General features: G+C 35.9%; 1 protein-coding gene across 1 annotated transcript; it reads right to left on the reverse strand.

The window, feature by feature from the left end:
• Positions 1–624: 624 nt before the first annotated feature.
• LOC128520597 (endoribonuclease ZC3H12A) lies at positions 625–6,677 on the reverse strand. The gene is made up of 6 exons (XM_053494907.1): positions 6,555–6,677; positions 5,736–6,171; positions 4,877–5,016; positions 2,518–2,752; positions 2,198–2,304; positions 625–1,972 (listed from the first exon to the last, which is right to left on the reverse strand). The coding sequence occupies exons 2-6, from the start codon at positions 6,074–6,076 to the stop codon at positions 972–974; spliced, it is 1,824 nt and encodes a 607-aa protein (XP_053350882.1). The 5' UTR covers positions 6,077–6,171; positions 6,555–6,677; the 3' UTR covers positions 625–971.
• Between the last annotated feature and the right edge of the window lie 5,993 nt (positions 6,678–12,670).

Consider the following 12,670-nt stretch of genomic DNA (forward strand, 5'->3'; position numbering starts at 1 on the left):
TTTATTTTGATAAAAACACTTATGTTAAAAACAACACGTTATGTTTTTTTTTTTTTTTTTTTTTTACATTTTACATAGTTAAAACAAATATATTTTTTTTCAAAGAAATGTTGCATTGCTGTGCTTAGTTTATATAATCTAAATGTTTTTTTTATTTATTTATTTAAGATGCCAATAATCCACTAATCCTCTGGATAAGCCTAAAAATAGTGAATCTGACCCTACATAAAACAAAAATATCAGTATGTGCCAAATTTAACCCATTTAGTATACTATGGCACTTAAAGTGCAGAATGGCATAAAGCATTGTAGAACTGCAATGTAAAAGGATTACATTCGCTAACATTTACTAAATTTAAAAAATTTAGATTTAAAATTTAATTTAATTTACTATAGTATCTTGTCTTTTTAAACTGGTTAAATAACAATGCGTTACCATGTAGTAGGTGTCATAAAAGAAATTATTGCACAAAAAGGCTGGCTAAATATAGTTATTACAATTTTATATTCTTAAAAGTCATTTAAACAGACAGACACACTGAGCAATATTAACACATCTGTGGCCACAATACAACATCTCAAAAGATGCAATGTGCATCAACAATTTAGCAATTCAAAAAAAAAAAAAAAAAAAAAAAAAAAAACACACTTTTGTTTATCAATAGATTTAACAATACAACATGATACAGATTCTGTAGTCAAATATAAACAACTTTTGTAGAAATAACTTGACTTTCATGTCATACATAGTCACCACATTTACTATGTGATGTGAAATTCAGGTATAATTAACCTTAAGACTTCTGGCCATAGCCAAAACAATCCAACAAAATAACTAAAATGTTAAGAGAGAGAGCAATAATACATTTTCTAAGATTCAGAGTTATTCAACATTTATTACTAAGCAGAGTCTCATATGAAAAAAATATGCTCTGCTTTTCTTAAAGTATATCGTTATCAAAATAGAACAATTAATACAACTCTCCTATGGACTTGAGTTTAAGAATCTTTCCTGCAAGCTGTTCAGCATCTTTTAGCTTTGGGAATCTTCTCATAACCTTATCCACATGATGGGGATTAAAAATCGCATGGAGTTTCTTCCTTGTCTCTTCTCGTTCTGTCTCAAATGGGACAGTGTTTGGACAGAGTGCTCCTTGGCTTTGCACAATATCAGCAGGTTTGTGAGATCCAACAGCATGCAGAGGGTTGGGTAAACTAAAGCTTTGTTTTGGGTAAGCTTTGTTTTGAGAAAGCCACATTGTGTCAGAACAAGTGTTTGTTTGGCTGTAATTGAGTCCATTAGGCTGTAGGTTATTGGGAAGGCTATGGGGTTGGTTCCTTGAGGGCCTACAGAACTGGGGTGTATCATAATCAAATGAATCGGTTATGCGCTGGGGAGGATGGTACTGATGAATGCTTGGTTGGACAATTGACTCAGAAGAGCAAGTGGAAGCAAGACGAACATCTGGCTGCTCATAAAAACTATTATAACTACTGCAATTCCTGTATGAGTCTTCATGTCCTTGAGATGCCTCTGAAAACTGGCTCTCATAGGAGCCAAGGCCAGAATCTGTGCTAGATAAAGATGTAGTAAAGTATGAGGAGTACAGACTATGCCAGTCCAGAGGATTGTGGCTAGCTGGGTTGCAGGCCTGGTACTTTGTAGGACCATCTTCCCAGTAGTGCTGCATGCTTTCACTGAGTTGTTTTCTTGCTACACAAACAGCAGGTTCCAGGGTTAGCTTGTATTTCAGCTCTTGCCCTAAAGAGGGAAAGTATGAGCCAAAGCCAGACTCAGTGTGACGGGGCCCTCTGAGGGAAGCTCCTGATTTTCGGTTCTCCTCTGAATAGGAACAAATTGAACTGGAAAGACGGGCATTGTCCCTTAGCTCATCTGCAAGAGAACGCTGTGACTGGCTGGTTCTCTCAGGATGATAAAATTTGCATTTGATTCCGTATGTGCATTTTTTTCCTAGGAGGAAAAAAAAAAGTCCAGCTGAGTCATCATAGACAGAATTATAACTCTAACACTGTAGCTTGAAGTGTACCTACACATAAACTTAGAGGTAGTAGCTATCATAAACTAATATATATATATATATATATATATATATATATATATATATATATATATATATATATATATATATATATATATATACATACACACACACACACAGTATATAAAAATGTCTACCATAAGGACAAAGTTGGCGTTTGGTGTCCGGTAGTAGAGGTTTCTTTCTGAGGAAATTATCCAAGTTTGGACCATGGCGACCAAGAGGGTCATCTGGTGGCATGAACCTGTGGAAGGGCACATGAGAATAAAGTTATTTAGGCCCTTTTTTATTTCAAAGATACATGAAATCATCCCAAATATGATAAACAATAATTTATAAGCAATACTGCTTAAAAAAAAAAAAAAAAAACTCAAACACGTTTAATATTTAAGAATTAGGGGTACACTAAGGTATTTGTCCAGGAAACAGGAAAAACAAGAAAGATTGTGTCACATACTTGTCATTGACAAATGAGTACATAAGTAGCCCCTCCTCAACACAGCGCTTCCATTCAGGCCGTTCACTCTGAAGCTCACGGTATGTGTCATTGGACACAATAACACCTTCCAGATCGCAAGCAAGTTTGACAATAAAGCGATCATCATAGCAGACCACTCGCTTTCCTCCTACCCGTCGGGAGGGTGTAAATACAACTATCTTTTTCCTTTCTAGCTCTGCTAGGATGTGCTGATCTGAAATATAAACATAGGTAGAAATAAGTCTTTTCTGCATTCACATAAAATGGGAAATATCAAAGTTTAATTTTTTGTTTCCTTTAATTATATACAGTGCAAATATAAAAGTACATTTTCCCCTACATTTTGTCCAATTTTCTTATTATAACATTTAACAAAATTTGAGTATCACAATGCACAACATGATATATCCAAGCAAAACAAAAGAAGACAACAACTTAAGGGTTATTAAGCACAACTAGAACATAGATCAAAAAGTGTCAAATGTTATTAATATGAAAATGGAATGTTATTTAATTGATTAAGCTACAATTTATTTCCTCACCACTACTACTGCTGTCTTACTGTACACCCACCTAAAATGCACCAGCACATCATGCTAACCATTTTAATTATACAATTGGGAAAAATAATCCTTATATTTTTTATACATTCTCATTCCTCTAAATTGAATTTAAGGTTATACCACTGCTATCACAACCTATAACCTGCTTCTGAATCATTTAATATTTTATTTTTATTATCTCACATCAAGCAGTGCACAACAGCATTGATTTTAACCTGCATTTCAGACTACAGTCAAGCACCATGAAGTAGAAACTGGAGTGCATGTACATATGGCACTCTACAGTAACTGCCCTTCAGATGACTATAATATGGATTTGCAGTGAATTTTGGACAATGTGAAACTGTGGAGCACTAGTGTATTATATGCCATTACAGTATTATTTCTCCAAATTCACGAGGGATAAATAAAAAAAAAGCCTGGGGGCTGGATTTGTCCTGTGGGCCTTGTGTTTGTCACATGTGCTGTAACACTTCCATCGGATTAGCTTAACTTTATGGACTATTAAGTAAGCATGCTTTGAGGCAGTTGGGTTCCCATTTGCAAACATCATGCTCTGTATGCAACAAGCCCTGGTGTTGCTGTCTAGTGTGTAAGAAGAAATGGCACTCACAATGAATATTAAATGGTAATGTCACAATTCATATCAAAGCAGCAAAATCTGGCTCCCCAGTATTTTGCATTGCAATACTTGAGACAAACAATTTTTTCCTCATGCCTTGTCAGAAGTAGGGGGAAAAGGTTTTGTTACATACTGAAGTTCTGCAGTTTTTCCCTACACTCTCCTGACACCTAGCAAATGTGAGGATTAGCTATGAGTTGCACTATAAACAAACATGAGGGTCACATGAACATAACTGGTACATAACTTCTATGCATGCCAGATAAACATATAGTCTACATACGTTTCAAATTAAATGCTACATATTTTCCTATGTGTAAAATCTATTAGAAATGTAAAATAATATAATTAATAAATTTGCATTAATTTACATCAAGTGCTATAAATGAGTTTTAATGAGATCATTGTTGTGCAGAGATTCTTAATTATACATGCCCACGCTTATACTCCCCAAACATATTTCCATAGAATATAAGAAAGAACAACTAGAGAGAGACCAACAGTCATATATTTTGCAGGTATGACATTCTCTACAAAAGGAATCAGCCACACCTAGAACATGACTGGAAGCAAATTCCTAATGAGACCAGTAGAGTGACATAAGGAAGTAGAAAAATATTGTTGAACTTCCTGGTGGGGGAATTTCCAAAGCAGCCTTAAGGGAGGTTTATTCTTTCTGATATAACAGATTGAATCCTACAAGGAAGCAAGCATGTTGTTCTCAGAACTACAAAGTAACAAATTACCTTTGTACCCAATAGATCTAAATGATAACTGCACTTGTGAGTTTTACAAATCAACAATAGAATGCTTACAATGTTAAGTACACAATGATGTGCCAAGTTGTTAAAACACCAGTGGTTATTATTATAAGCAGTTTAATAATAAATTATTTTATAGGACATACTGTCCTCATCTATAAATAAGGTTAAAATCTGTAACTGTATATATATATATAATATAGTATATTAAAACATACACCATGACATTTCGATACATCAATGCATTTTTTTAAGCCAAAACCAAAAGGAATGAATTCATCAATATCTGAAATACAAAATGTGATACTTTCATGCCAACAAGTGAGGCTTGGAAGTTCACACACGAGTCTTTGATGACTCATTTTTTTTTTTTGAGAAGGGAGTGTCCTTACCTGAAATAGGGACATCTGGTCTTGGCTGCTCCTTTCTCCACAAGGGCACAAAAACTGTTATGTTCCTGTGTCCCCTCTCAAGGAAGTAATTAACTGCCAGCTCAATTCCTCGACATGAAAAAACTTCCTTGTTTCCATGACTTTATGAGAAACAGAGATAGATAGATAGGTAGAGAGAAAAAAAGAAAGAGAGAGAGAGATGAGGATATGTGAGCAGAAATGCATTTAAGATGAATATTTATGTACACATAAAACTAATTAAACTATTTGACTGAAAACACATTCATTTAGTTAAAATAACTTGTTTCTTGAAAGCAGGATAGAATAATTTGTGGACTATAAAATTAAAATGAAAAAATCCCCTTTATTAAGGAATATTTAAAAAAATGCTAACTCTGGTGTGCCAAAGTATCAATGTTTCTTGGCTTTTCATGCATACAAAACAATTCCCATGTGATTTGAATATTTGAAATGAGATCATGGTAAATATTTAAATTGGTGGGTATGTGGGGGATTCAAAGTTCAAACCAGGTTTATGTCAAAGGACAATGATGAATGTAAAGGCAATACTTATTAAGTCTGAAAGTTGCACAACATATACGGACTAAAATTACAAACTTCCTTAAACACTGCTTTGATTAAAACTACAAAAACATGGGACAGATGTATGATTACTGAAGAAGACTGAAAGAACCATAAATATTTAACACCATTATCCATAGCACAAGCTTTGGGGCATCTCTTAATTCCTGAATACATATTAAACATAATTGCACAAATGATCATCTGTGAAGCTCAATTACATGTTTTCATCAGTTCTCAACACAGTAAAATGTACGAACCAACTATTTCACACTACCTCATAGCAACATTACTTCCATCAATTACAATGGGCTTTAGGTCGTTGTCAATTTCATCTACTGCTGGTGAATGCTGAAAGTCCCTGTGGAGACCTTTACTGCTTGATCCGCCTCCTCCACGGTGACTAAATCCAGAGCTTCCATCATCACTCTCCTGATACACTGTGGGTGGCTCTCTGACTCCAGAACGCACCAGCTCCCCCAGTACAGCATTTGTATCTGTGTCCAACCCTAGTTTAAGCAGGGCTGCCTGTACCTCTTGGGTTGAGTAGCCCAGCTTACGGAAAAAGTCCACTTTTAGCTGGAGATCAGAGGTGCCATGCTGGCAAGCAGGCAACATTCTGTAAGATGACTTGGAATTCAGCAAGTATGGCACGTCAAGACAACTTCAACTTCAGTCTCATTGTATACAACTAGATCTTACTTCTTCTGTGTCTGTGAGGAGAACAGCAGGGTACAAGGGTAAAAAAAAAATGTCATGTTTGAAGTTACTGCAGCCACAGAGAAAGTCATACTCCTTTCAACAATATTTATTCATGTGCTCAAGCTAGTATTCTTAATTTTTATAAAGGTATCATACCATAACAGCCAAGGGCAAATGATTATAGCTTTCATTAATGTGTTACAGAAGTCCCACGTACAACGTCATGAATTCCCACCAGGAAATACATACAAGGATATCTCCTTCTTTCAGTGTCTAGACGCTTAGTTTAAAGAGAAATATGTGCAAAAACAAAGTCTAAGGCTTCCTATCATTCCAAGCGTTATACAAACACAAATAAATTTATAGTGGCGAAGTTAGTAATGTCATGACCTACCGTGTTCAATCGATTCTTCGTTACTATTGTGAGCATGTAATGACAGAAAAGAAACGCTGACTTTAATATTGTCTGTACTGCACGTCTCCCACGTCTCTTGCTCACCGAATGACATTTATTCGTCTTCCCTTCCTGGTAAACCCATACAACGCTACATAACCTGCACCTCCTCCCGGAAGCATACCTGTGTCACCTGACCTCCGGTGTGTGTGTGTGCGCGTGTGTGTTTTAAACCCAGACCAGGCCAGTAGTCTCTGTGTGACTAGTTCAATTTTTTAAACTGTTCATTATTTAACAATAACACACTGGGTTATAATAAAATACTGTATAACTATAGAATTTATTAATACTGCTTTCCTTTACGCTACACAAGATGCAAAAGCTGCCTGTCTTTCCTTAACATTCAAACAAACAAAACAAAATAACTTTCTCCAAAGCTTTCTAGCAGTTTCTGTTTAAGGTTGGTAGATTTTTTTTTTGTTCTGTTACAAAGTGTTCTGGTTAAGTGAGAATCGAAATTAATGAAAAAGAAAGAAAGATCTACCATTAAAAAAAGCATTATCTTAATTTTGTTAATGTTTTCTCGACCAGACCCACCTTCACACTAATTTTCTTTTGCACTGACTTAATAGTGTCCTCTTTATGACTAGCCCAGTGGGCTAAAATGTTGAAATTTTAACCTGATACCAAAATCTTAGCAGGAACCTTTTAATCCCCACAGCTGGATAATGTTAAAATCAGTGTGTATGCAGTAATTAGCATGTGCGGTTTGTGTGGTTCTGCACAGTTGAATATGGGTGAGATCACTAATGTGGCCTGCTTGCTGGGCGGCGGGTTAATGGCGTGTATGGAGTGAAGTTCCAGATCCTGGAGAAACTAATCAGCAGAGGTTGCCAGTCCACTGCACCTTCTGAGCTTTGGTGTTGATGGTCCCAGGTGTCTGCTGCACTGATATCGCTGCAGGGCAATGAGCTAGAGCAAACAGAGATGACTCCCTCTCTCTGACTTCCCCCCTCTCCCTCCTTCCATCTTTTCCACATTTAGCTACCATGGAAACCCTCCTTGAGGCCCTAGGAATTTACGGAGTAGAGCAGGATGTGTAGAAACCATTACCTTAGAAGCAGAAGCTCTGAGTGACCTGCCCTACTTACCTTGCCACAACAGCTATCACTTTTCTTACAGCTGCCATTTGTGTCACAGTTAAATTTCGCTTGTCATATTTAAGTTCTAATTATCCTTACCTTAGACTAGGAATCCTGCTGGACTGTGTAGAAAGGTGATATTAGAAATGCATCGTTCAGAATTGCATTTTAAAAGATTTTTTTCGGAATTAAATTGCAGATACCTCTGACTGCCCATTAAACACAACATATGACAATGTGTGAGTCCCAATGTCCTTGGCTGTTCCACTTATTAATTTGCCCTTCTTTCATTTAATGTCACTTGAGTTATTAAGAAAAGTAGATTTCTTTTCAATGATCACCATATACATTTCTTATATATACAGTATATATAAAGAATGAGAGATCTTTACCCTGCAAGCTGCCACAGTGATTCATGATTTTCAATTTTTGAGTTTTAAAAGAAGAAGATCAGAAGAGATCAACCCTGTTTAAATACAACAGCCCTGTTGTTTCTGCTACAAACACACATGCCGACAGCTTTTAATTTAATACACCTCATTAATCTTGGTAATTTCTTACAAATTCTGAATCTATCATACACAGTATACAGTATACACACTATACTGCTTTCATGTAAACACTCAAGGAAGTATACAATAATCTTTTGTATACAATGTATACATTTCAAGGTGAAATCATCAAAATGTTATGGATTCCTGTCCTCCTGGGCTAAGTTTAAATTTCCTTCAGATTTAAATTATCTTCATCTCAGTAAACAAATTCAGATGCTGTATATACAATATACGTATAGGCCTGACTTGCAGTCTCCGCTCTAATTCATAAGGCATTTTATCGGGATTTTTCCACACCAAACTCACTCATCCGTGTCTTTATGGATTTTGCTTTGTGCACTGGTGCACAGTCATTTTGAACAAAGGGGCCATCCCCAAACTGTTGAAAGTGTGAAATTCTTAAAATATCTTTGTATGTTGAAGCATTCCTAGTTCCTTTCACTGGAAAGGACAGATCCCAACTCCAATGGGCCCCAGTTTTCGTTTACGCATTTGGCAGACGGCCTTATCCAGAGCGACTTTCATTTTTTTTTATCTCATTATACATCTGAGCAGTTGAGGATTAAGGGCCTTGCTCAAAGGCCCAACATGGACGACTTGGTGGTCATGGGACTTGAACTTAAATTTAAGAAGTGTGTGTGTGTGTGTGTGTGTCATCTGGGGTATATTCTGGCTAATGATGCCAAAAAAATAAAAAAATAAAAAAATTATGACAATATACTGTTAACTACCTTTTTTATTTAACAATAACATGCCTTAATAACGTCATCATACTAAACACTATGAGTTAGGGCATTATACATTGTACCTGTACTTTTTAATGCCTTTTTCGGGAACTGCACTGGGTCTCAACGATACATGTCACAAGATGACTTTCATTTAAGGATATCCTCATTGAAAGTGCCTGTATCCTGGATAGACTATTTTTGACAGTAAGATGACAATGTAAATCTATCAAAAACGTACTGTCAATCTGTGTGTTTTTTTTTTTTTTTACAGGTTCTTCACTTTCTACCCACCTCCCCAAAACATATATTTTTTAAATTAGTATCTCTAAATTGCCCCCTAGCTGCGAATGTGTGTATGTGTAAGCATATGGTTGCCTTTAATGAAATAGCACTCGGTGTTCCTGTGATAGGCTACTGCTCCAACCTGGCTCCGAACAGGATAATGTATTTTGTGAAAATGAAGGAATAATTTTTTTCTGCATTTTTAACCAGCTTGTTGCACCCTGATATACAGAGGTGACGGTCTCTAAAGGACTAATTTTCTTTCTAGTGTAGAAAGAGAAGTTAATAATGTTTTCTAAGGTAAAATGCATAGCCATGCTATTTTAATCACTTTCACTGAAACTCTCATAAAAGTATTTTATTGCAACATTATTAAAATGGAAAAATTGGTTGATGGCAGATCATGGCCTTAAATGTCAAACAAATTGTGATTTCCCCATTTCTATTTCTGTCTGGTATCCATCCAAAATATATGACCACACTACTCTACTTGTTAATTATACAGATCATACAGACACATGCAGATGTATTTTACATATTCCCTACAACACACACACCCCTCACCTAAATTAATTTCTGTCACTGATATTCGAATATTCTTCTTTTTCCTGGCAGCAGTGAGTGGGGTTTGTCTGTGTGTGTTTATGGTCTTCTGTTTTACAGTTACAGTCCTGCAATTTATTGCCATTTTTTTTAATGAATTTAATCTATTTAATAAAACATGCACTACTGGTTAAGCGAAGTGGTTTCCTCTCATATATCTGCCTCTTAATTGCACTTTCAACATACTATGCTTCATACTCTAGGAGCACTGTGATCTGTTGTTTCTGTTGGGCACCATGCTTCATCTGCAAGCAATGATGACAAGCAGCATGTAAAAGATTGCTCATATCTTAGACCAATATGCAAATATCACGCTGAGAAGAACAGGTCTAGAGAGGAAATGAAATAATTGAAAGGGCTTTTTATTTGGCTTTCAGTAATGATGGCTTAAAAATATTTTTAAAACTTCAATAGATGTAGTAAATTGTTCTAATTTGTAGAATTATAGTTCTAAGTGTATATTGTAGTTATAATATTTAAAAACAATCCTATTAGCACTTTGCATGAATCAAATGCATGAGTGCAGTCACATATAAACAATATCCATGTTTTCAGATGCTAAAGGAGCAGTTCCTGTCCTGTTCTTTCTCACCTTTCGTAAAAGAAGGTGATTTGTTGTACCAGTACGAGTATCTCAACATTCAGTTTAGCTTTCTGCTTGAGAGGCATTGAATAGCGCTTGATTAGCATCTTTATTTTTGTCTTATAATAATGTACACACTGCACAAGGTGTTATCTTAGCAAGTAAAAACCTATTGAAATAATTAAAAAATTCCCATGTAAGATTACAACAAGCCAAATATAAGATTATTAAGCCTTTATCAAAACAAAAGTTAATACATTTTAAGCACACATATCTTCTATTTTTTCTTCTTAATCTTCTATTGGAAAATAATTTTGCTTGTTTTAAGCATTAATTTCTTGGGAGAAGGACTTAAAATTTTCTGCTTTAAAACAGTAAAATGTGTCTAGAAATATGCTTAGTAATGTTATATTTGCCACCTTTTAAACTAAAAAAGATATATACTTGCCTATACCAATCTACCTTGACATAAAACATTAACAGCACTGTGAACTGAACATCAATGATCACCAACTATACACCATCAACCTGTTGACAGGATCATGAGCACACAAGGCTTAATCATGCCCACCGAGACCAGGGTGTCTGGTCCAATCCCACAGAAAAGCCAATGAAGCACAAATCACTGAAAAAAAACCCCAATAAATGTTGGCCATGTTAAAAGGCATTAGAACATCCAGTGCACCATGTATAGGGCCCAGCAGGCAGAGAAGCCAATGCCTCTGACCCAGCTTCCAAACTCTCCAGATCCCAGTCCAATAGAGCACCCATGTGCCACAGATGTCCCATTTCACCTTATACCACTTTAAAGAATCCACTGCCAATGTCCATATGCCAAAAAAACAAAACAAAACAAAAAACACACAGCACCGACTTAGAAGCTTGGTGGGCTAGAGCTGCCCTGCTGGCACAAGAGAAAACCAAAATCTAAATAGCTTAAATTTTGTTGGTGGTTTTAATGTTATGGCTGAAAAGTGTGTTTTTAAAATACTGTGTATTCACTTAGTAAGATATTACTTTTTTTGCTGTGCATGTTAACTTTGCAGTGATATGATAGCTCTTGGTTTAATGGTTAGTGGTTTAGTGGATTTTGACTGTATCAAAAAAGACAAAAATGTTTAATGTTTAATTTTAAATTAAGATGATATCCCACTCTGTTTGACCGCAGTTTTTTTTATCTGCTTTATAAATAAAATGTCCTTGTCTACTCTTAATTACTTAAAACAGGAACACACACACACACACACACACACACACACACACACACACACACACACACACACACAAAACACACACACGCGCACACACACACACACACACACACACACACAATTATTGGCTGGCCTGAATGACAGACTGCTTTACAGTTGGATTTTGGTGATTTCTGAGCCAAGTCAGTACCCTTGCAGATGTTTTCTAAGCCAAAGCAGGTGTATGGCACAGCATGCACACTAGCCAGTAAGGACTGTTGGTTGAATTCTAATTAATCAAGCCTGTCTGTGTGGACTATGGGTCATAATAGCCTACCTGGATTCTCTGCATGTCACATAAGCATGGTGGCCAATAAGAACACACACAGATACAGAAACAAAGACACACACACACACAAACATTCTCTATGATGGTGGCCGGTGCTCAGTGGAGGTGGCATTGCTCCAAGTTGTTCATTAAAGCCGATATCAGAGAAGTAAAACTGGCACAGCCTCCGTTCTGTCTGCTGTTTATCACACAGCAAGAGTATGGCAGTTGATATTTTTACTCTTTAAGGTGTAGGCTGTGTAGCAATTCATATCGTCTGTCAATATAGATTATTGAGAGAGAGAGAGAGAGAGAGAGTAGTGCTGTATTTTGAGAAAGACTGAGCTCTGTTGTTTCACAAGAAGTTGGCAACATGTTTCATCTGCAGACAGTGGTGAGAAGAGCATGAAAGATTATTGCTCATTGCTTAGTTACTAAATATGTAAATTCCAAATGTAAGATAATAAGGAAGCACCTGGAAAAACAGTACCAGGGTTAAAATAAAATGAAAGGGTTGATCTTTTCTTTTTTCTGCTGTCAGCACTGAATCATCAATGTGGCATAGTAGAATGGAAATGAAATTATATGAAAACCTTTTTTGTTAACACTGAATATGAATATGCAGTGAGATGTATCATTTGCAGTAATTAGTAATCAATGTGCATTATGTTCAAAACCATAGATTGAATTATATGTTTAAAAAGCA

Source organism: Clarias gariepinus, chromosome 4 (assembly GCF_024256425.1).
Source record: "Clarias gariepinus isolate MV-2021 ecotype Netherlands chromosome 4, CGAR_prim_01v2, whole genome shotgun sequence".
Classification (NCBI taxonomy): domain Eukaryota; kingdom Metazoa; phylum Chordata; class Actinopteri; order Siluriformes; family Clariidae; genus Clarias; species Clarias gariepinus.